The sequence below is a fragment of the Aptenodytes patagonicus genome, chromosome 6 (assembly GCF_965638725.1).
Source record: "Aptenodytes patagonicus chromosome 6, bAptPat1.pri.cur, whole genome shotgun sequence".
Taxonomy (NCBI): Eukaryota; Metazoa; Chordata; class Aves; order Sphenisciformes; family Spheniscidae; genus Aptenodytes; species Aptenodytes patagonicus.
In genome coordinates, this window is record NC_134954.1 from 6724397 (window position 1) to 6750154 (window position 25758).

General features: G+C 37.3%; 1 protein-coding gene across 3 annotated transcripts; it reads left to right on the forward strand.

Moving 5' to 3' along the window:
- Window positions 1-1191: 1191 nt before the first annotated feature.
- Window positions 1192-24955, forward strand: TRPC1 (transient receptor potential cation channel subfamily C member 1). 3 transcript variants are annotated; one of them, XM_076341001.1, is made up of 13 exons: window positions 1192-1458; window positions 3302-3456; window positions 4695-4796; window positions 5669-5871; window positions 7290-7421; window positions 8677-8872; window positions 10566-10902; window positions 14433-14572; window positions 16658-16801; window positions 20904-21079; window positions 21239-21440; window positions 21995-22189; window positions 23026-24955. In XM_076341001.1, the coding sequence occupies exons 1-13, from the start codon at window positions 1323-1325 to the stop codon at window positions 23251-23253; spliced, it is 2346 nt and encodes a 781-aa protein (XP_076197116.1). In that variant the 5' UTR covers window positions 1192-1322; the 3' UTR covers window positions 23254-24955. The 3 variants fall into 3 exon arrangements, with proteins under 3 accessions (XP_076197116.1, XP_076197117.1, XP_076197118.1); XM_076341002.1 differs by having other exon boundaries at window positions 10845-10902; XM_076341003.1 differs by lacking the exon at window positions 23026-24955 and having other exon boundaries at window positions 22126-22190.
- Window positions 24956-25758: the final 803 nt, after the last annotated feature.

A 25758-nucleotide genomic window follows, 5' to 3' on the forward strand; every position in this document is an offset into this window, starting at 1 on the left:
GGCTAAATTGAGGCTTACTTAATCTCTATACTGCAAGATAAATGATCTCCTCTTGAGATACACAGTTCTAAAGTATTTACCTGCCCAGGCACTCAGCAACTTACTCTGTAAGGGTCAGTATTTACTGTTGTGTAGACTAATGCTGTAGTGTTTTGTTCCCTTTAGGAAAAAAATCTGCTATTTATGTGGCTCATTATTATATGTCCAGAATTATTTTAAACTTTGATTAAATTGAAGGGGGCAACCATCTCATGCTTCTCAGCATAAATGTTTGACATACAAGCTAAGAGCTACATGTTGAATGATAAATGACAGCTAACACCATCTGGAAAGAATTGTCTTCTCAGAATAATGTTAGTTTTAAAGAGTGCAAGTGTTAACCAAACAGGGTTTTTCTAAAGGAGGGTCAGAAAACTGTGTGTCAGACTTTTAGTTTACATTAATCCTTATAGCTTAGCTGAAGTCAGTAAAGCTATGAACTCCGGTTCTGTGTCTCTACGTGCTGCAAACATACACTAAGGAAGTGTTTGTATCTCGTACTAGAGTAATGCACAAAAAATTAGTTTGTGTCTGGTAGCTCATATAATGTATAAATGTATTTTTGAAGTTTAAGGATAAAATGATGCATAATTTTAATATGAAAAGGGAAAACATAGGTAGGATTTTTAGAAGTACTTACAGAAGAGGAGAGTGAATGACAGACAGGTTTAACAAATATTTGGAAATTAGTGCCCTAAGCAGCTCCCTCCCGCAGCGTTCATGAGGCTGCACAGCCTGATGCTGGGGTGAGCAGGGCCGCAGTTAACTGTAGCAGCTGGGAGAAAAACAGATTTAAGGGAAAATGGGGACAGTCAGTAGTTAGATGTGTGTGTTCCCGATGCCTCACGCTGCGGTGAAACGACGCGCTCCCGTGAAGTAAGCCCGCAAAATCCTCCTCGCGGCTCCTGACGGGCGCGGGCCCCGTCCCCTGCCGACCCCGGCCCCCTAAACGCTATCCGGAGGGAAGGTAAACCGCGGGACGAGAGGAAGACGGGGCCGTGGCTGCGCCACGGTGCCTCATCAGCGGGCCGCTCGCCGCAGCCCCTAGCGCCGCTCCTCCCCGCCCACCTCCCGCTGCCTCTCGCAGGGGGGACGCCGCCATTGGAGCCTGCGCAGTGCGGCGGGGAGCGGTCGCGGTCGCCCTCCGCCCTGCCCGCCTGCGGGGCTGACAGCGCCGGGGACTGTCGCCCCGCTCCCTCCCGGGTGGCACCGGGCACCGGGGGTCGCGCTGCGCCGCGCCACCGCCCCGCCCGCGCTCTGATGGGCCTGGCGGAGCCGGCGCCATGGCCGCCCTGTACCAGAGCGCGGACCCGTCCGCCTCGGCCTCGCCGAACAAGCTGCTGGCACTGAAGGACGTGCGGCAGGTGAAGGAGGAGACCACCCTGGACGAGAAGCTCTTCCTGCTGGCCTGCGACAAAGGTACCGGCCCCGCTGCCCGGCCCGGCCCGGCCCCGCCTGCCGCGCCCTGGGGGAGCGGAGGCCACGGCCGCTAGCTCCGAGGGCCCGAGCCCGCCTCCGCCCGGCGGCAGCGCCCCGGCCCGGCGGTGCGGGCGGGGGCTGGGGGTAAATCCTACGAGTGCCCGCGCCTCGCACCGTGGGGGGACGGCGGGTCCTCGCCGTGCCCCGCTGCGCGGCTGCTGCTGGGGGCAGCGCGGTGTCTGGCCTCGCCTCGGCGCCCGGCTCAGGAGGCGCTCCGCGGCGAGGCCGCCCTGCTCCGGCCCCGCCGCCTCCCGCTATCCCTAGTACCAGCGGGCGCCGGGGGAAGGGAGGCGTCGGGCCAACTCCAGTGTTTGTTGGGGAGTTCGTTTTGTGTCAGAGGAGTTCGTAAGATACTTGCTGCATTCGCTGTCAGAGCGTCCGAGAGTATACAGTTGTTGTAAAACTGGGGGCTTATCTAGACATGTAACTCCCCAGAATGAGTGAGACTAGTTTCCTGTGATTTGCACCCATGGTGGTGGATGGGAAGAGATTTTCCTTTCTGAAATATGCTACTTGCTTTAAGAATATGTTTAGTTACCCTTAAGTAGTGAAACGGCCTTAAATCAAACTGATCTTAACATGTCCAAAACATTGGACTCTAAGATAGGCTTTTAATCATGTGCTGAATGGTTATGTGTACTTTAGGACATAAGCATGGTTGTAGAAGCCGGTGTGTTTATATGCAGAGCTGTCTGCTGGCCGTGTGTTTAGGTTAGTTTACAACCATAGGAGTGTTTCTGCGGTGACGTTAGCCAGCGGGCTTAGGAAGTTTGTTCTGGTGCTCTCAGTGGCGGGATGCCTTGCTGTCAGCCAGCTGGACCGCCTGCAGCCGTGCTGCTGGTGTAGTCTGTCCTGAAGATCAGACAGAGCCACAGCTTTCTCTCTAAGTATAAACAGAGGCCCAGGGAGCTAAAAGGATGCACAACAAAAAACATAAAAAAAAAAAAATTGTCTGTATAACAGCTGGTTTAGTACTCTTGCAGATTTTGTACGTATTCTACTGCACGTAGAAGTATTCTACGTATACTTCTGTAAGTATTCTGCACTAAGGTCTGTCTTTGTCATGGTCTTCTATGTTGCAAAATAATTTGTTACCCTAGAGACAGAAGTAATTCGAAGCTTTTATCTTTGGCAAGAAGAATCAATTAAACAGAATAACGCTAAATCGGGCAGCCTGGTGTGTCTATACGTCAGTCAAATAAGAAAGTGCAGCTTACTGTAGTTAGCTTTACTTGCTCATCAAACTTGCTAGCTTGAATTTTATAACATTGCAGCATCAGACCACACCTGCTTTGATGATACATACGCTAAAATTGGAGTGATACAGAGAAGACTAATGTGGCTTCTGCTCAAGGAAGATTTAAACCTGTTTGTAGCGTCATGGAGGCTTCCTGAGCCTATGGCTCTTTTGAAAGGAGAAGCCTTCTCTGCTGTAGTTGAACTTGATGTTTCCTGTGTCTCACAGGTTACGTATGAGCTATTGCCCCAGTTTTGAAAAGTACCCACGCTTTTGTGTGTGTTTGTTTTTAGGACTGGAACTAAAGGGGTGGACTAAAGTACATGTCTTAGTGCTTTCCTGAAAAAGACCTCCTGAAATATCTTTAGTTTCCTCCCTGATGAGAGAATGCTTATCTATCTTGACTTCCTAATTGTCTGACATATTCTATGTCTCTTGTCAGCAATGGAATGTTGTCTTGTTTAATGGTAGCTCGTACTTACAATGTTCGCATGCTTTTATTGCTTTATAATAATACTAAGTGACATTCATACATTATTTGTGCAGGTGACTATTACATGGTTAAGAAACTCTTAGAGGAAAACAGCTCGGGCGAAATGAACATAAATTGTGTGGATGTGCTTGGACGAAATGCTGTTACCATAACCATTGAAAATGAAAACTTGGACATACTACAGCTTCTTTTGGATTATGGCTGCCAGGTATACAACACATAAGTTATTGAAAATTTTCAGTGTAGTCATTGATCTGTGTATTCTACTCTTTATATATCTTCTCAGTTAATCTGTCAGAATTTGGAAGGAAATAGAATCTGTTTTTATAGGCAGTTCAGTTCTTTTTCCATTTAGTAATTGCGAAAGTGTTTTCTTCTCACTAATTTACTTTTGTAGTGGGATTTTATTGGCATGGCAAATGTATAAGTAACATTTTCAATGATATTAACAAGTCTGAATTTTATTTTAAATGTTATTCCTGTTGCAGAGATAATGTACACATTATCTTCAAGCAAAATAAACAGTATATAGTCAAAGTGCATCATATTAAAAAGCGTAGAATGCAGAGATCTCTTTGGCTGTGGAGTATAATAACTTCTAAAATGGTGGCAGTTAGAAAAATGTACATTATATTAGATGATTTTAAGCTAAGGCAAGCATGCATTTCTGCAGTGCTTTCTTGTTAAACTTGATCTATGCTTGATGGCAGAGGCAGTTTCATACCAACAATACTTCCTTAACTATATGCAACATCTCGGCTGCTGCTGGAAGAGTTGTAGCTGTGATGGCTTAAGTACGTAAGACAAGAAAAAGTAATACCTTTTGTTAGGTTGTTTGATATTGGATGGGAAAAAAACAGTAAGCTTTCCCCTCCCTGGATCTCCTTTTTAGTGGCGGTAATAAAAGCTGTGTCTTTTTCTTTTATTTTTCAAGTAAAAATTTCAATTTTCTGAAGTGAATTAAAAAGAATAATATCAACTGTAGGGGAAATGAAAAGCTGCTTAGCTCAACTTAAGAGAAGTTTCAGAAGTAGTTACCAGCCCAGAAAAAAAAGCTTATGTTCCTGGCTTTACCACAGAATGAAGTATCCCATATGCCTGAGTTGTGTTACACAGACACTCGCTTTTAACGTTTTTAATAACCTGTAAACTGTCCCTTAAAACTTGATTTTTGCAAGTATCCTGCATCATCTTTGCTGGAAAGTCATTTCTGCAATTGGTTCTTCTGCTGTTCGTGCAATGAAACAGATTGTCAGTAATGCTATGCTATCTCATGGAATGACAGCCTGAATTTGTATCCTGATCTTATGCGTGGTGATAATACAGAACATCGTTTTAGTACTTTAAAAATAAATTTAAAAAAAAAATGCAGTTTGGCTTCAGATTAACTCTTTATGCTGTTTAAGTTACTGCTGTTTTCACATATGACTTGTTTTCTTTCCTTAGTCATCGGATGCGCTTTTGGTGGCTATTGACTCGGAAGTGGTGGGAGCTGTTGACATTCTACTTAATCACCGACCGAAAAGATCCTCCAGACCAACCATTGTAGTTGAGTGTTGTTACTCCTTGATTTTTGGTCGGGGAGTGGGGGCTCTTGTGTTCTGGGTAACGGTACTATTTAAAACAATGTTCTTAAACGAAATTCTATATCTCTAAGGTGATAGAATCTGGACATTAGGGATTATTTTTATAGCCTCTTTTCACTTAAAGGATAGAACACATTATTTTACTTTACCGCCTAAGGAATCCAGTGGCTTTAATACGTGCCAAATGCTAACAGATGCCTGGTTAGTCCAGAAGAGAAAAAAAATATAGAGTGGTTATAAATCTTCCCTTGTAGACTGTTTGCAAGGTAATTAGCAGCCATGACCTATAATGGGTATATTCATGTATTGAAGCTTTGTAGATTTTTTTGAGCAAATCTATAAATATCAAATCTTTACCTTGAAATTAATCATGTGAAACTTATCTTGGCAATGATTAAGTATCAAAGAACGTTTAAAAGTTCACACATAGAGGTGGAGGGAGGGAACGAATAAGGCGTTGTGTAACAGAGTATGTTAGTCAGGATATTTTTTCTGCACTTAGTAAATATATTCACAATAATTTTTTCTGAAACTAGAGCAAAATATACTTTTTTAATATCATGCATGTATATTGGAGAAGGTAGGCACTGAATGTCAGGTTTTCTATGTAAATAAACCATAAACATGTCTGTGTCCGTTTTTCTTTTTCCAATATTTATCTGAGGGGTGTTTGAATGTTGTTATAAATTTTTCCTTATTTTCATGTTATGAAACATAGGAAAATATTTTGAAGGAGAGATTGATTGTTGAACAGTCAAAAAAAAGCCCTTACATGTAAAGACTGTAGTAGAACTGTGTGTAATAAATTTAGATACTTCCTACATTTTATTCCAGAAACTAATGGAACGCATTCAGAACCCAGAGTACTCGACGACCATGGATGTGGCACCTGTCATTTTAGCTGCTCATCGTAATAACTATGAAATTCTCACCATGCTGTTAAAGCAAGATATATCATTACCCAAACCTCATGCTGTAGGCTGTGAATGCACACTGTGTACTGCAAAGAACAAAAAAGATAGTCTACGACATTCCAGGTAAGACTTACCAGTCATAGACAATAATAAAAAAATTCTGGTCTTAATTCTCTGGTATTGCTTGGGTCAGATTCTGTAGATTTCCTTTTTAAGGTGAGGTTTATGAGTGGCTTCCTTTAATATATTGTAGCCTTTATTGTGAGAGATGGTAGTTCTCGGGGATGGGTTGTGCTTGAAAAGGCTGGTGGGAGGCAGTGGCTTTTTTTCATTTTGGTTTTATTCTCTTCATCACTGTGCATATTAAGCTAAGTGCCTTTCCTTTCTACCAGTTGTGTCACAAACACTCTAGCTATCTTTGGCTTGGGAGCATAGGAACTATGCAAATACAATTTTTCTTAAGTTAGTTAATACTTGGGTTTTTTTGAGCCAGAATGAGGAGGTGGATAATTCTGTATCCTGTTTCTAAAAGTGTTTATGTAGCATGGATTGAGGAATGCAAACTAAAGACGTTTTTTTTGGTTTTTTTTTCTTCAGTATTTTTGAAAGTTGAAAGCTGTTTAATAAAGGCTCAAATGAGGAGAGGGATTTACCAACCTTAACGATATTTTGTCTGGTTAACTTGACAACGTACTTGAGGGTTGAATACAATTTAATATGTGAGAGTTGGGGTGAAAAATCACAGAGCTCAAAGACCATAAGTGGACTGCAATTACAATATACAATTAATTATTACATAATTACTCCAGTATGTATCCAAATTACTGAAAAATAAGGGAAGTGAAAGGGTAATTGTTACTGGTATTCAGCTACTACAGGCCACATTCTGGTATCCATCTGACACCCCATGTCATTAACTTCAGTATGAGAAAAGGTGTCAGGGTATCCCAAGCAAACAAACAATAGACACTTTTGAGATAACAGCTCTTAGTTTAAACTAGAACGGACTACAGGCCTTGCTTCAGTGTTCATGAGTCGCTCGTTTTGCAAGAGGAAAGCATCTCTTCAGTTGCTTTCCCTGAATTTATTTTTTCGTATTGCATATTAAAGCTCCCTACTGTTTTTAATTTAGTTTGTTAAAATAGAAGATTGCCTTAAATGCTTCAGTTCCCTCTCTTATTTCCACCTGAAGAACCATAAGAGCTACTGCATAACACTTAAAATGTCAAAATTTTACCAATACTATTACCTTAACTGATGGCCGCCTGCTGATGTACTGATAACAGTTGAAGTAGTGAGGAAAAGAAGAGGGAACCAGTTTGGCCAATTTTTGACGCTTAGAATAATAAGGATTCTAAGTACGTGAAGGACAGTATCTTCCGTGACGTATCACATTTAATGCTTGTAGTGTCCGATTTTAAGAAACTGAGTTGTTTTGTCTTTCAGCTGTCTGTTTCATGCAAACTTTTGGAATAGGTTCTGATTTGAAACTGCTGATCAAATGAAACATCTTCATTTTGCTTGCTGTTCTTTTGTCACAGGTTTCGTCTTGACATTTATCGGTGTTTGGCCAGTCCTGCTTTAATAATGTTGACAGAGGAGGATCCGATCCTGCGAGCTTTTGAGCTTAGCGCAGACTTGAAAGAATTAAGCCTTGTTGAGGTTGAATTCAGGTAGGAATTGAAAACACAAATCAACTTTAATACTTTCATGAAATTACATGTATAGAAATGTGTATGCATTAGAAAAAGTTTATTCTTAATTTTTTGTAATTGGAGTGTTTAAACTGATAATTGGACATAATAACAAGTTATATAATTTATGCCTCATTAGCAGTCATTTTGACAGTTTAATTACTTTAAATTCTTTTAGGTATAGACAGTTCAATGTGTATAGTTGCACCAACAGTTCAAATTTCAGCTCTGCTCTGGAAAAATAAATAGAAATGATGCTAAGTGCTGACTTACTTCAAGATCACACAGCTGTTATTCATATCAATATCTCATTAGTACTCTGCACTTTTTTTTTTTCCGCACATCAGGGTAGAAGTATGCAACACCTTGTTTATACTGACCTGACTCATGTTGGGAGTTGATTCGGGTATTGTTTCTTAATTTTGCTCCTTTATGTGTATATATATAACATGCATATGTGTGTAGAAGATTTTGTGCTGAAAATGCCCTGTCTATTTAATGAACAAATGCTCAGTATAATTTTATGTTTAAACTGTGCAGGTTTCTACCATTTTGAAACTTACCAGCACAAAAGCTTTCTGAGAACATGACAGATGTTTGTAAGGGGTAAAATTCTACTTTCCTAAACAACATATGAATTTTCTGGTTTTATAGCTGATTGTGTTTCTTAATAAGAGTTCAACTGTTGCATTTTTGTGATACAACTTGGCACTAAAATGGACTGTGTGCCAGGTGAGACAAGCAAATCATGTGGTTTCTTTTCTTGTGTTTATTGTATTAATAAATAGTATTCAGTGAATAGACTTTAATTTTCAGATGACAGGAATAAAGCAAAACCCAAAATAACTTCCCATCCAAGTGGAAAATCCAAATGATGACTTACAAGTGCCGTATTTTGAGACTACTACACTTTCTCGTCTCCTGGAAATAATTCTAAGCTTTAACTTTTTATATGGGACTCATAAGATAAGAATTTACATACTGTAAGTCTGTTTCTCAGTTTGTCTAGTGGAGTTGCAAACTAAACTGAAGCATAATTGTTATGTTACATGGTGAAACCTACTCAGAGTTGTCTTTGGAATGCTTGGACCTTGACATATGACTGTTTTTTGGTGTTTTTTTTTTTTAATTTGTCTTAGCATAACATACCATCCCAACCAAAAATGGATAGTTAATGATGTAATGGAAAATATGTGGGCAGCGTAACAGTATGTACTGTTTCTGTGTCTTTCAGAAATGATTATGAGGAGCTAGCCCAACAGTGCAAAACCTTTGCTAAAGATTTGCTTGCACAAGCACGGAATTCACGGGAGCTGGAAGTTATTCTGAATCACACATCTAGCGACGAACATGTAGACAAGCGAGGATTGTTGGAAGAGAGGATGAACTTAAGCCGCTTAAAACTTGCAATCAAATATAATCAAAAAGAGGTTTGTCTTTGCAGTAATTTGATAGGCTTTCCATATCATGTTTTGCTAGTAATTCATTTAATTTGTTGTTCTGCCTCTAGACATAGAAGTGGAAATAAATTTGCAAGAGTTGTAGAAGAGATGGTAATACACAGAACATCTGCATGTGAAACAGGGAAATGATACTGCAAGATACCGAGTGTTTCTTCAGTATTTACTGTGGAGAAGAATGTAGTATTTTCGATATTGGAGTATAGACTACTGCTCTTTTATGAACAGGTCTGATAGTGGTAATTATTTGTTCAGCTCCTCATTAAATCCTTGCCTAGGGAAGCATGGATCCTTAGGTGCCATACGTGATTTATCATCTTCTCACTTGTCATTAGCTGTTCAGCTTTGGCTCAGGCCTCGTTTGTGCTGTTCAGTAATTATGTTAGACCTATGCTGGTATAACTGAATAGCGCTTCTGTTCCAGAATAGTAGCGCCTTTTTATGCCATCAGTATGGAACTTATTTCATGCAGTAGGTCATTGTTGTCTTTCTCCCTTGGCAAATTATAACTCTAGTTTTGCTGTACTAGAAGGCAAATGTATATTTGTGGGATTCTGGTACAAGGGCCGGGGACAGAGAGAAAGTTTCCTTTCCATGCAAAAAATCCATTTTCAGTTAGCATTTGCAGAAGGCATTATAATTCTGTCTGTTCTACATATCTAGGCTTAAACTGTTTGTGAAACTGTTAAAATACAGTGTTTAAAAGTCGTAAGCCATAGTTATGGAATGTCCTTAGAACCGGCATTACACATTTCTGGTATGCGTTAAACAAGCATACTGAAGTATCTCAGATGTTCTTCTGGTTTTGAGCATAGCTTGTTTTTACCACAGTGGTTGGAGAATAACAACATTTTTTTGTGTGGCATGAGGAAAGTATCTTTGCAGAATATGTTTTATTCCTGGCCAGTTTACTATAGAGACAGTTTTTTGTGATGCTTTCTGAAATGTGATGATAATATCAAGGTTCTTTTTGTTGATATTTTTTAAATTAAATGACAAACCATCCTCCAGTGAAATATATTCTTTTGTAACTCCATGCAAATAGGCATCTGAAATTTGAAACTACATTTGCATAATCTACATAACCTTCAGGCCAAAATGATCTTCTTTGAGGGACTGATACAACATAGCTAACTCTGATTTAAAATTAACCCCGCTGAATAAAGCCATAATAATTTTGAGAACTGATATGTATAAAACTGCTTGGCCACGTTAGTCCTCATCTTACAAGGTGTTGTGTTTTACAATGTGGCTCGTATTTTACAATAACAGCATCTTATTCTTCAGACAAGATCACTGCATTTTATAATAACAGGCAATGAAGCTGTCTGAGGTATGATGTTATTTATACGCTAGATTTCTAAATAATTAGAAATCAAAACTAATTCTTAACCTGAAAACCATTAAAAGTCTAGTATGTGTAATTTATGTTTAGTTGCTGGCTTTAGAAGGAAATTAAAATAATGGATGTTTATAATCATAGTGGGTCCATAGCACTTTTGTTCTCTTACGAGATAATTATTTCAATTTAATATTCTTGCCTGTTCATGGGTAACTACACATAGTTTGAAAATGAATTTTAATAATGTAAAGTAGTAATCTGTATTAAGAAACCTGAGACTGATTTCTTGTTTGTTTCTTTTCCCCCCCTCCCTCCCGACAGTTTGTTGCTCAGTCTAACTGCCAGCAGTTTCTAAACACTGTATGGTTTGGACAGATGGCAGGCTATCGACGCAAGCACACATGCAAGAAAATTTTGACTGTTTTGACGGTTGGCATTTTCTGGCCAGTTCTGTCCCTGTGTTACTTGTTAGCCCCTAAATCTCGAGTAGGTCGAATAATTCACACTCCTTTTATGAAGTTTATTATTCATGGAGCTTCATATTTCACATTTCTGTTATTACTTAATTTGTACTCCCTTGTCTACAATGGGAATAAGAAGACCACAATGGGACCAGCCCTTGAGAGAATAGACTATCTTCTGATAATATGGCTAATTGGTAGGTATGATTTGAGTAGATTGGATGACAATTGCTGATGTTGATCGAACAATAATGATTTGTACTACCTTCTTATGAAATCAGCATGTTACTCATTGCTTGACCGAAGTTTGCTCTTTGGAGGATAGTGTTACAGGGGAAAAAAAAAACCAAACACGTTTTGAGGAAGGGTTGTGAAGTGTTACAACAATCTCTAGTTATCACAGAAAGTGAAGTAGCAGAAACAGAATGTTGTAGGATCTAACAGAGGAGGAATGTGAATTTTTCTTCAGAAGGACTGGTAGCATTCGGAGTGATGTAAGTGAGATTCAGTTGTGCAATAACAAATTAATGTAAAAGTTGTGTATCTTCCTAGACATTTTAAAATTCTGATCTTGAAAAGACAGAAAAATAACATGAAGGCAAAGCAAGTGTGTGTTCCTCAGATTAATAGTTTTGTAACAGATAAGAGCCCGTCATCAACTAGTTTTCCTTGGTGCTAAGTTGAGGAATAAAGTTAATTCAGACATTGCTTTAGATTTTTTTCCAATAACTTTTCATGAATAGGTAGTAGTATTTAGTATGTAGGTGGTTTAATCACTGTGAGTCAAACTTGTTTTGTTTTTTCATCAGCCAACGGTCCATGAAACTTTTAATTTCTTGCAGCTCTCTTTTACAAGAAGTGTTTGGACAACACTCTTAGATACATGGTTTAACTTTTAGGTTGCCCTGTGTGGAGTCAGTAGTTGGACTTGATGATCCGTGTGGGTCCCTTCCAACTCAGAATATTCCATGATTCTATGAATTCTATAAAAAAAGCAGTAGGAATGATCTGAGCTTCTTAATTACTTGTGTGTCTGTGTATGGAATTATGCTAGAGTCTGAATATTACTAGTAAAATTATTGTTTCTTTGAAAATCTAGCTAAGATCTTTATGTAATTGTAAAGTAGATTAAAAGTACTTGTGCATTGTATGCAAGTTAATTATTTTTCTGAATTGTAAATAGTTGGAGTAAGCACGCAGCAACAGTCATAAAATAAATTCCTGCGCTGTTTCCATTTCTATTTTAATATGCTCTAACTAGATGGAGCAGGAGGATTCTGTACATTTTTGCTGGACTAATGCAACTTCAAACAATTGCCAAAATTTAGGGTTCTGCAAAATCTGTTTCATAGCTGTAAACATGAAATTTTTATGGCATTGTACTCGCCTCAGGCAGAGGACTTTGAATGTATATACAAAATTGCCAGTTTAGTGGTATATCAACAATAAGTAACAACCCAGTCTTTCATGACCAATTCTGTAATGTTTGATTTGAAAAGTAGTTAATGATACAATTTGGACTTGTTGCAGAGTTGGCGTATTGTTTAAAGAAAAAAGTGTACGTTGTACGTATTTATGTATGCATGCTTATGCATGCATACTCCGTCTTAGTGTATTAAATTGAAGGTGTGCATTTATCTCCTCCTTGTTTTAAAACACAGAAACAAGTATTATTTTCCCATATTACAATTTTCCATTTCTGTGTGTCATTGTCACCGATTATCATAACTGTACCTGAAAGGATGCATGTTAATTCTGGTTGATGCAGTAGAGGGAGCACAGGTATAATTTTTGTTGAGTACTCATGAACTTTTGTTTTGGTTGGAAATTCATAAACCTTTCAACATGTTTTTGGTTGGTTAGCGTGTGTTAGCTTTTACATCAAAATTTGGTAGATAAATTCATGGAAACTTATACCTTAATGTAAGGTAATTAGATATGTATAATTTGGTTGACTGGACTTGCAAAAAGCAATGATACAACCGAAAACACGACAGTTTTTATCTAAGTAGTTGTGGGTGGTTTATTTGTTATTTTAGGGTGGGGTTTTTTTTGTAATGGTGATTTCTTTCATTGTTGAGCTATATTAAAACTGTTGAGTATTTCATGCAGATTTTGGAGATACCCAGTACCCCACACACAAATACCTGCAGGTCTTAAAAGAAACTTGAGAACTTCAAGTGTAGAGTACAAATCAGTGTTACAGACTCCTCCTTTGTTTTGAGATTAAATATCTGATTTTAGAGATTAAATATCTGATTTTAGAAATTCTTTTGTTCTGTCAAATCTAATGTAGGCAGAAAGTGTGTCATTAGGTGGTCTTGGAAATTTTAATGAAAGGCTATAGAAACATTTTATTTTCTTCATGTAGTATTTTAACGTGGATTTCAGATAGGATTGAAAAATAACCTGTAAGTAACATAAATCATTAAAATCAGGTTATCTTTCACATTATTGAATCTTAAGATTTTTTTAAATAGTAATTGCATTTATAGCTTAAATGCATATTTTGTAATGATGTATTGTACTGCTTCCTTACAAATATTCAGTAAGTTGAAAAAGAATGTATTTAGAAAATGTGTGACAAAATCAACTGGAATAAAAAGAACCATGTAACAAGGATTTACCTACAGTATCGTCTTCCATAGTCCCATTAAAATACTTTCTAAAAAGTCTTTTAACAAACTGTGCACAGCACACTTTTTTTCATTATGCCTTCCACCATGGCTGTAAAGCCGACGGGACAAATAAAGTCATGCATAAGTATCTGATTTTTTTTTTTCCATTCACTGGATCTTGCTCTTACTGGGCCAAAGTTTTAGAGAAGTTGCAAAGTCCTAAAAGCTGAACCACGTCTAACAGTTTTTAACTACCATTTATACACATGCTGCTCTTCTTGTCCTAAATATAGTAGCATACATCTGAAGTACTCAAAAAAACATTAAATAACTGATTATTCATAGAAATCAAAGGTGCCATTATATTTCATCTGACGGTCCTTTCAAATTTTATAAAAATGTTAAGTCTGTAACAGACATTCAGTTAGTAAAATTCTTAGGAACTGTATTTTTCCGTACAGCCAGACATGGTTAACAATGGTAAAATTCAGTTTGCTATAAAGATCCTGAATATTTAAATGTGTGTTGCTCTAAGTTATATTTCTGATTTTTGGAATCCTAAGTCATGGTCTCTTTTCTCTGCTAATGTTGTTTAATATCGGTTAGGGTAGGAAAAGTTTCTACTTTTCGGATCTTTTCAGTATCAGTTACTGAGCTGATTATTCTTAAAAAACGTTTTATAATACTTACACACTTCCAAAAAATACTTGATACTTTATGTAGCAATGTAATGCTTTCTATAGCGCTTTTGGAAAAAGGTGAATACTTTTCATTCAGAAAAAGCATTTGTATTCTAGCCCTCTACCTTTATTTAAATTTGACCTTTTCCTGTCCAATTTTTCTCCTATTCATTTCCTCTCATGCCCTTTTTCATTGGAGAACGTGTTTCTTAGTTGGAAGGTAGGCTTGAAAAGGTTAAACATCTTGTTGCCTTATGATTAATGCCTGTAATCCAATGCAATGCTTTTAGTAAATTTATTTGATTACTCCACTTCTTTCTCTTTGCTAAAATATCATTTACAAAAGCCAGTCAAAAGTGCTTTAGTTATAAAAGAATATCTATTCAGTGCAATGGCTTGACTTCCCTGGCTCTTTTTTTTTTCCTGCAGGAATGGTGTGGTCAGATGTTAAAAGACTCTGGTATGATGGTTTAGAAGACTTTTTAGAAGAATCCCGTAATCAGCTTAGTTTTGTCATGAATTCCCTGTATTTGGCAACTTTTGCCCTCAAAGTCGTTGCCCATAACAAGGTAAGCACCCATCTTCATAGATCCAAAGCTCGTCTAGGACTGACTGGGCAAGTACCATTTTAGTACATTGCTGCAAAATATGTGAAGATGTGTTAGGTGTGGCATGTTAGTAGTAGTATGTTGTAGTTAAGTGTACTACATTAGTAATAGCCAACTACGTGGATACAGTTTAGACTTCTGAGTTAAATGTTCTTTGTGGTATATGCCGTGTAGTTGTCAAGATCTCTGGTCTTGTTGCATCTTGGGCTTGAAAGAGAAGTTGATGAGGCAAATGGGAGTTAGAAAACACATCAAGACATGTCCAAGTACTCAGGGACCCCAAACAGAGCTACTGTCTTCCTTGTAAGAACTGGTGGGTCTTCCAAATGGCTTGATTTTCATTTGGAGAAATCTCCCCATACAGGTCACCTGATTGGGCATTTGAGCTCGCCTGATTCCATAGATCAGTACTATGCAGAAAGCCAATAATAATCCCTGTATTCAGATTGCCTCATGCTTTTTTGTTATAGAAAGTTTTATTTAGCTTTTGATTACGTATGCTCAAGTGTCATAAGTGGTTGGGGGGGCGGTTTAATTGGTTTTGGTTTGGTTTGGTTTTTTGGTAGTAAGGAAAAAAGCCCCAAGACCATAGAGGAGCCTTGTCTTTTCTCTGTGAAAAACCGTATGGATTTGATTGAAGATAGAAGTTTTGAAAATGATCATTCCCATTCTGTTGCATGTGTTGTTAGCCGCACAGCATATGGCAAGCTGGCAGACCAATGGAATATGAATATTTTAGCAAAATTCAAGCCAGTGCAGTAGCACCATTATTTTGTATTGCAAACTGTGAGTTGACAGCTGTCTGGCAGTTGGGAGGGAAATAAACTGGTTCAGTTCTTCCCAACTTGGTGTTTGGCTCGTTTCCCTGTCCTTGCATTGATTCAGAGTCTGGCAATCATTTGGAAAGGAAAGCTCAATTTCTTGGGAAAAAGCGAGAGAGAATGCCATGTTGGGCTGCCTTCCCAACCATTTGCTTTGTAACCAGCACGTGTCTGTAGTAGTAGTAGTTCCTTTGCTGAGATAAGAGCCCTTTGCTGCTAATTTAAGTTGTAACCTTTTTGAAGATGCAGGACTCCTGTCCTATGTAACAGGCACATGATGGCTTTTTTTGCCACTTTTATATGGCAAAATTTATTTTTATAGTTCATGACTTGTTTAGAAAACCAAATGAAAATGCCTGTTTTACATCTTAGGTCCATATTATAGGCACTGAACCTATAAGAAATAAAGGAAGAGTCTCTGTAGCAGAAGGATTTGTACACATGCAATTGCAATGTATAAAAACATGTTTATCCCTGTTTCTTGCCATCTTTGTGCAGCACACCTTTGGGCAAGTTACTTTAAAGCAGCTTTGAGTTCCTTCGTTTTTGAATGTCCATTTTGAGACAGCAGAAGCTGGTAATAGAAATGCTGAATGTTTTCAGCCAAGCCAAAAGTTAGGAATCTGTGGATATTCCATGAATAGTTGAATAAATACCTAGTGGATATACTTTAAGGGTGTGTTTACACCAACAGTTTACTTGTGACTTCCATTCTCTGTAGTCATTCAAAAATCCATTGAAGAAACCCTAGGTCCTAAGTCTTTCTAAATCTTTCTAAAACTGGTTAAGACCAGCTGTCACCACATTGCAGTTGCATGTGTACATTAGTTTTCTTTGCAGCATTTTAATGTTGGTTTTGACTGAGGCCTATCACACTAGACAATGCACATGTTTATAAAGTACACAAGTCCCTGTTTCAACAAACCATGCAAAACGGAGTAGAAGGGAAAGCGGAACAGAGGAATAAATGGTTTGCTGAGCAAGTGAGTGGCAGAGTTAGGTCTTGAATTTAAATAATCTGATTTCTGGCTTCCTCTGGAATGACTTTTAAAATACCTTTGTCTAAAAAGAGTGAGATATCTGAAAGAAGTAAGCCATCTATATAGTATGTGTTAATTTCTTTTATGCTATTGCCTGTTTTGGAGGCAGAAGTAGGGAGTGGTGCACGGGTGCATTTCTGTATTTATCATGTCAGTGATCTCAGTTTGTCCTTTTTACATTGCAGTTTCATGGTTATGCTGAAAGGACGGAGTGGGATGCATTCCATCCTACCCTGGTGGCAGAAGGTCTTTTTGCTTTTGCTAATGTTCTTAGTTACCTGCGTCTCTTCTTCATGTACACAACCAGCTCTATTCTGGGACCACTCCAGGTGAATATCATTACTGCTTGAGAAAATATTAAACTTGATCTTAATTTGCTATGAAGAGTCTTATTGAAAAGAGAAAAAGAAGAAATTAAAGTAAGAAAGTCAGAAAGTAAAAAGTAGAAAGAAGCGATATTGCATTGAAGTTTGGTTTTTTAGCCTCTGATGTAAAACATACTGATGTAGATGGAAAAAGGTAAGAAAAAGAATGGAAGACCTAGTGTGGTTCACTTTCTTACAATATTTTTTCCGTGATAACTGTACCTATACTGTCTTTTTGTTTTCATCTGTTGTTAGCTTAACATACTGCATAAGTGTCTGTAGTTTGAAAACTGTAAGGATCGGGTTCTTCCTGTAAAGTTCTATGCAAACAATTGTCCTAACTTCTTATTTCTAAAAGATAGATCAATGAGACGTAGCAAGGGAAGAGTAATCAAAAGCCTTTCTGTTCATGTTTGTGATCTCGCTGAAGTTGTACGTTGAGTTGAATCGTGCAAATTGCTTTGGCTTGAAAGATACAAATCTCTCAAGAGTATTGAAATAGTCATCTATTTATAGCCAGTTATAAGAAGGGAGAACAGGTTTCTTCTTGGAATTTGCTGGAGCCTTCCAGTGAGTAATAATGACAGTAAAAAACACATTTTAATTATGTAATACATTTAATTCAGTCATCCAGAGATGGTGGGGGGAAGCATTAACAGTCTTGTGTTGTGATGCTGGAACAGTAGAGACCACAACAGTTTCTAAGCTAAATTCAAATTTTTCACTTAAAGTTAGAATTTAACCTGGTTTTGTGCAAAGAATTTAATTTTCTTTTCTCGATTTGAGAGCAGACATGGAGCTTTCGACTGAGTTTATGCCATGTGGTTTTTTTTAGTTAGTTGGTTTCTTTTTTTAAGCACAGACCCTCTCATCTTAGTCTTGGGTGTTATTCATCATTATAAACTTCAGATAAACTGGGTGGACCTGAGGGTGCAATATGACACTATACAGAAGGTCTAGTACCTTTGGGGGTAGGGGAGGGAACCTGGCCTATTATTAAGACATCACATTTAGGATGCAATTACCTCCCTCAATCCTTTTTAGATTAAAAGGAGGAAGAAAGCTTCCTTCTAAAAATATTGTGAGTAGAAGTCACCTCTTACTCCACTAGCAACATTTTTTTCCCTTCTGTGGTTTTTCTTCAGCTTGAGTCCTCAGCGCTGACTGGTTTTGTTACTTTGCCAGTGAAAAGCCCTTACAAACTAAAGCACCTGTTATTAAAAGCATACCTTACTGAGAAAAGCTTTGCGTAGGTATACTTCCAGCTTCTCTGGCCTCGCTTCCTGGGAGATTTATGACGACAAATCTGATCAGACAAGTCACTGCTTTCTTGTACCAATTTTTTTTTTTAATTATTTTATTTATTTTTCCCCTGATAGTAATACGATTTAGTTAATATAGCTGGTTGTCAACATCATCACTGGGTTTGCAAGTGTCTGTTGAATGAAAAGACGCGTGGAATAAATAGGGTGGTCATCCAGTGATTATACTAATGGAATTTGTCCTAATAGGTCAAATCAATGCTTTGTCCTCTCTTCTAATGAACAGGACTAGTTTTAAGAGCTTTGTGGCAAGAGGGTGATCTGAAAGGGTCCTGCAAGAAACAGTATCACTATTAAGTATAAAGGCAGAATAAATATTTGGGAGCAGCATTTTTTTTTAACTCTTGCTCTGCAATTGGAGCTGTACCAAAGACGGTTCTGAAGTAAATAATTTTGGCTCAGATCACAAGGTCTTGTATCAAGGCTTTAGGATCTAGCTGAAAACCTCCAGCTTGAAGGTTCAGCTCATTTTAATGAGTTAGAGAACTTTACCTTGCTGCACAAAAAATTATCTTTTAGAATATTTTTGTTTCATACAGAATAGTCCTTCTCTGAAAAGAAAAATAATTGCTTGTTAAATTGGTCTTTTTAAAATCATCGTAGAAAGTGCTTTAAAAAGAATGTTCATAGTTCTTGTAACCAGTTCAATATTATTGGAAGATGCCTGTTTCTCCTCTGAGGGTTTTGTTTGTTTGTTTTGCTTCTTGCCCTTTTCTCTCTAGCTGTGAGTATGTTGCTGCAAATTATTTTTATATTTTTTCTTTTATACATTTTTAAATGGAAATGCACTTGCATACTTTGAAAAAAATACTGAAGTCTTGATGCTGCAGTAAGCATTAGGCTTGTTATACAAATTGATTGAACACTGACGACTCTCCACATTTTAAAGAGACTCACTGTTTAATGTGCATATTTATTTATGTACTATATCTTTCCCAAGTTTTTTATTAGGAGGCTATGTTATGAAATTTTCCAAGTAAATAAAAACAGTCAACAGTCACCCCATTCAGTGGTACAGTGAAGCTTATGTTATTCTGTTGGCCAGTACAGCTTGTGCAACAACTCTTACAGTATTTTCTGAAAGTAGGTCACAAAGTTCAAATGGTGGTAATCAAATATGGCATGGAAAACCCAACAGTGTCGGGGGGGGAAAGGCAGCTACTATGTTCTCTTGGCTATTAGAGTTATTTTTAAGCATTCAGTTACTTTACTTGTTGATTAATAAAACTTATTTTAATACTGATTTGTAAGTTGGCTGTGTGTGGTGGGTTTTATTATTAACAGAAGATAGAGTAACATTCCCCTAGATTAGATCATTAGATTTCAAATGCTTAGAAATTCTAAATACTTAGGAACGAATAGCATGACTATATGAAGAAAGCAACTGGTATTTGGGCTGTCTTGTTACACTCTATTCCAAACAAAATAGTTTTGGGTGGTTTGCACTTTTTGTGCATTCCTGTTTCATTGACTTTGTCTCCTCTTGCCTGCGACCGTGTGTCAGTTAAACGGCAAATGTTTTGTTGTTGTTGGGTTTCTTTTTTTCTTTAAAAGGATAGATGTGATGAAACAGTATGATGGGGATTACATTCATCCTCTGACCGAACAAAATAATTACTGCAGTAATAATTATTGCAGTAACAATTATAATAGTTGCAGATTCTCCATGTCCATGGCAAACTGTGCAGAGAACCAGAGAGAATCTGCTGTGCAACAGGGGTACTCGGTGAGTTTCCAGCAGCATGGGAGGGAGCAGCAGCTGGCACTTCATCTCCCAGTAAACTTGTACTTGCAAAACCTGACCAATGATACAATTCTGGACTATGATTTGGTACAGATTGTGATTCGTATAGGATTAGGCTTTCCACACACTGATTTATGTAGAGGATTAGATTTACTCGACCCTATTTTGAATATTTGCATTCTTTATAATAGTATATTGTTCTCTGAAGAAGTTTGTAGGAAGAGTAATTTAAATGCTGTAAACAGTTTATGCTGTGTCTGTGTAAAAATTTGTGCTTACGACAAAAGTAAGTCAAGGTCTTCTCTGCGTTGGAAAAATGCACAAGCATAATTTTTTTTTTTTTTTTAAAAGATTCTGTATTTGTACTGTTGCAAGCTTCTGTATAGGCTATTCTGAAATGGAAACTAATGATCTGAATTTAGTGTCGTATCTTCTGCACTTTATACCCTTCAATATTTATGTGCTTACACACCTACACATTGTGTATATTTAAAATCTTACATAAAACATGCACTGAATTAATACCGTGTTCTGCAGATGGGCTTTGGTATGCTACTTTTTGATTAATGATGAATTATGATTCCAAATGTTTTGATTAATTCAGTGTCCTTATTAAGTGTTTTCTTAACTTTCTATGATGGTATTTATATTCAAATGCATTTAATTTACTGATTTTACTTATTGACTTGTGAGTTCCTTATTACCGTTGGTATTACACATAAAGAATAAGGTGTACATACTATTGCTTATGGTTAATTGAAAGATATGAACTTACCAAGTGATGTTAAAACTACTTAAGTTTTCTTTTAACACCTAGAATTTTTCACTGAAAAATGGTACAAGGGTACCTCCTGATTTTGAGGTCTGTTTAGCTTCTTAAATTTCAAGTTAAACATTTAAAATGTAAATAGATACTTTTTTCTTGATTAGAGGCTGAAGGAGAGAATACAAACAAAAATAACTACGTTTTACTAAAATTGGAAATAAATCTATTTCACAGATTTCAATGGGGCAGATGCTACAAGATTTTGGAAAATTTCTGGGCATGTTTCTTCTTGTCTTGTTCTCATTCACAATTGGATTGACACAACTTTATGATAAAGGATTTACTGTCAATGAAGGAAAGGACTGTGCGGGGATTTTCTGTGAACAACAGAACAATGACACATTCCATTCGTGAGTTGGATATCTATGAAATAACTGTATTTTTCTAGCCCTTAATTCCTAGTAATTAAACAAAACTGGAATTTTTCACTGAATTTCAATTTACATTAAGTAAACTCACTTTTGGTGTTCGCTTTACCTAACCAGATTTTTTTTTTCTTGTTTTTGTAGGTTTATTGGCACATGTTTTGCTCTCTTCTGGTATATATTCTCCCTGGCACATGTAGCAATCTTTGTCACACGTTTTAGCTATGGTGAAGAATTACAGTCTTTTGTGGGTGCTGTTATTGTTGGTACCTACAATGTGGTGGTTGTGATAGTATTAACTAAACTCCTTGTGGCAATGCTTCATAAAAGTTTTCAGCTGATAGCAGTAAGTGGTTTCTGATTAATTACCAATAATTGCTAGCTGTATCTTTGGATTTTATACAGATTTCTTCCTAGGACGTGTAGACTAATCTACAGACCTTCATGGATGAGCTCTGTCTCTGAGCTCACAAGGGGCATCTTTCCTTCAAATATGAACTTTTTATTTACTTTGATCCAAATAAAATGGGTGCTTTGCACGTTGAACATGTGCAAGGTTTTGGCCCTCTGGGAATTAAAGAGTTTCTTGATACAATGGCTGTTCAAGTCAAGATGCTGTTCTTGATAAGGTGTGGTGCTTGGGCATTTGATGGGGGGTTTATACCTTCATAGCTGAATTCTGTATTTACACTAGAGTATATAGTGAATTGAAAAGATTTGTATTTTAATTATTTAATATTAGTAACAAATTTATTAAAATACTATATAATCTATATATGAAAATACTATATAATCAAAGTTAAATAATGGTCAGTTCTTAAGGTATGAGAAGATAAAACTTATGAAATAGCCTGTTAATATTTTTGCTTCTGATCTCTGTTAATGTTTCTGATGCTTTAGAATCATGAAGATAAGGAATGGAAGTTTGCTCGTGCCAAGCTTTGGCTTAGCTACTTTGATGACAAATGCACGCTACCCCCACCTTTCAATGTTATTCCCTCTCCCAAGACTATCTGTTATCTTTTCAATAGTCTCAGTAAATGGATCTGCTCTCATACATCAAGCGGCAAAGTGAAACGTCAGAACAGCCTAAAGGTAAGAAATGACTGGGGAAGCTGTAGGCTCTGAAGCTGGGAAGGTGCTTCTTGCTAATACGAATCAGCAAATTGCTGCATGAAGCTGCCTGTCACACGGTGACTGCTACTAACGTAAATAGGAACTGTAGAATAATGTGTGTTGCATCCAAAATATAAATAAACGTGTTACGTATTTCTACTTCAGTAAGATTCTATTAACTTTCAGTTTTGGGAATTTCAACTCCCTTCCCTCCAACCCCCGGTTCCCCCAGAAATAGTCTGGAAAAAATGCTTTGATTGATTGAAAACTCATAGAAACCTCCAGGAAGTATGTGCTAATCTTAGAAGCGGTGAGGTTAGACTATTCTTTGCGGAAGGTAATTGGTTTTAAACATATTACAGAAGTGTCAAAATAAATAACCAAAAAGGATCACTGCAGCCTGTCATTGTTGGGGGAAGGGATATTTTTGTTAAGTAAACATTTTTATTGTACCCTGTAATTTTGCATACTAATTTTGCATCTTCTTGCTGACTAAAATAGCACTAAATAAACTAAATTCAAAGACTTTATGGAATGTGCACTGAGAAACATTCAGAATTACGGAACTCTCAATTGCTCATAGGACGATTATCAAGCCAGGGAGATTAAAAATTTTCAGTTTTGCTGGTACAGCAGATTATAATTTAATTTAAATTTTGCTGGCAATTTACGTGCATTGTACATTTGTGCGCATCAGGATGTATCTATAAAATAGCTTTGTTATTTTGTTCATATTTATTCTCTGTATAATTGTATACAGACTTTAGGGCTCAAAAACCACTTTTCCATAGTAAATGTGTAATGTTTGTTTAAAGGAATGGAGAAATCTGAAGCAAAAGAGAGATGAGAATTACCAAAAGGTGATGTGTTGCTTAGTCCACCGTTACTTGACTTCCATGAGACAGAAGATGCAAAGCACGGATCAGGCAACTGTGGAAAACCTAAATGAACTGCGGCAAGACTTGTCAAAATTCCGAAATGAAATGAGAGACCTGCTTGGCTTTCGAACTTCTAAATATGCTATGTTTTATCCAAGAAACTAAGGCCTAACTTTTAAAGGAAAAGTGTGTACTTTTAGATACCTGTAGGTGAAAGTGTTGACCTAATTCTGTTGCCAGACCAAATAGAAAAGAAGATTATTGCACAATAATACATTTGAAAATGTGTTTGCATGAGTTGCGGAAGTGGTGGAAATAAATGCAAAAACAGATACAGTAATTTTCTTAAGCTCTTAGTGTGTATATAAAATTTGTATATAGGAATTTTTTTAATGTTCCTCAGACTGTGGCTGTCAGGTGTCAAGAGCTTCATAACTAGCACAATGTGTTTATTTCTTCTATTTTTGCTGTTTGTTCCTTTTTGATACTTGTTTTTCAAGTTGTGGGAGAAGATAGGCTTTTTAAGACAAAAATCCAGCCTACGTTTATTTTTAATAGAAAAGTCAGATATAGAATAATAGAAAATTTCCAGCACAGTTGGAAATTATGTTTGACTGTAGGTTACAGTGCATGCGGAGACTGTATGGCTCTGAAAGAGGCAGTTCTAGTGCCAAGTTTTGTATGTTACCATTGACTGTATGCTAACATTTATAGAATACAGAAAATCAGATCATCAAGACTCTTCCCTTTTGTGGGAACATTGACATTTTGAACTCAGACCAACCATTTCTTGAGTGTTTATGGTTATATGTAAGACAATCAATTCCTGCTTGGATTTTTTCAGCGGTGCCTCAAAAGTACGTTTTACTATACATATTAAGATTGGGAACAGAATTTTAAAACTAACCTGTGAACTTTTAATGTTTAATATCTTGGGTTTTTACAATGTGGATGATAAATTATTTGAATTATTAAAACCTGTGATTTAACAAAAATGAGGTGGAGCACGTGAGTGCTATTGTTTGCAATGCTGAACAATTCCTGTGGAACACTGTACGCTTCTTTCTGTGAGAACATACGTTGTATCTGGTCATTGGACAGCAGTAGTTCAGAAGGGCCTGCTTTAGACAGGTTTTACGTATCCTACTTTTAAACTTGTCTTTCTTTTTTCCTTTTTTTTTTCCACAGTTGTTGCCAAGCTAAGCATTTTTTTTGTGTCAGGAATACTATGTTTTGTGAAAACACGTGATTTGACTTTGCTTACAATGGACAGTAAGGGCTTTGTGGATTTTCTGTGCTAGAGGGTCCTATATGGCTTTATATGCTTATATATAATTCAAGTTGACAAATTGTAATTGAGAAATGTGAGATTCCTGTATTTTTAATTATGAAATAAGTATATTTATGACAGCTGAAGGACTGATTGACAATTAATACTGTTATGATGGTGCTCTTCTAAAATGGTCTTATGTCCAGAAGGCGCAGGTAGCCATAGTGGTCTTTGACTACAGTTGATTTGGGGAGGTTGATAGAGTGGAGGCTTACATGAATGTTTACTTTTTTGAAGGAATTCTTATAAAACTCTTTTCTTGTAAAGGTAATATATTTTCTGTACTATGAAATTATGTATATCTGAACTAGGTTTTAATACTCTGCTTCCAGAAGTCTTATAGTATAGACATATTCTGTTGGCTTTTCACGTGAATAAGAAGCTAACCTCTTGTGTTCAAAGCAAAGAGGATCACTGAATTTTGTATTTGGACTCAGATTTCATGTTTGAATAATACACCAATCTAAAAACTATGTGCTGTGTATGCTATGTATATCCAAGAAAGGAAGCAGACAAATAAAAGCTCTTTGAAAAATACGGTTGTATTAATATTAGTCATATTTGAAACACATTGTATCAGGTACCACATTGAAAGTAATTTCTTTGTCATGTTAAGATAATAAGTTTAAGGAAGGTAGCTGGTATTAATGTGTTATTACCTTTTTTCCTTGTGGAACCATCCTGTTAACTTGAAGTTCATTTAAATGGCTTCATGCAGTGCCATGAAGTGATGCCTGAGCTAGTTCCAAACAAGCTAGACTGGATTCTAGATGCAGTGTCAGCTGCTTGGCACTCAGCTCACACCGATTAGTTCTTCGGGGGAGCTGGGTATGTTTATCTGTATGAAGCAGCATGCTAATGTAGCTGCCCCGGGAAGGGGTTGAGTCACCATCCCTGGAGGTGTTTAAAAGACCTGTAGATGTGGCGCTTAAGGGACATGGTTTGGTGGTGGACTCGGCAGTGCCAGGTTAACGGCTGGACTTGATGATCTTAAAGGTCTTTTCCAACCTGAACGATTCTCTGATTCTCATTGCTTTCGATATGTTAAACAGAGTCACTCAGAGCTAGCTCGGTCATTGTCACGTGGCGCTGCGTTCTACTACAGTGTAGACGTGTCCTTGGGAGGAATTGTCTTATTTCAAGGTGCTTGGGGGGGGGGTTGGATTGGATCTGGGGGTTGCAGAGTTTTCATTTGTCCCTGGAAGGCCTACCTGTAAAGTGATAGATACCAGAGAGAGAGGAGTTCGTTCTCTGTAGTACCTTAGTTGTGTGACACTTCGCATCTCTGCCTTGTTTGAAAGCTGTTGCAGTCTTCCCATCTACTTGGCTACTAATCAATA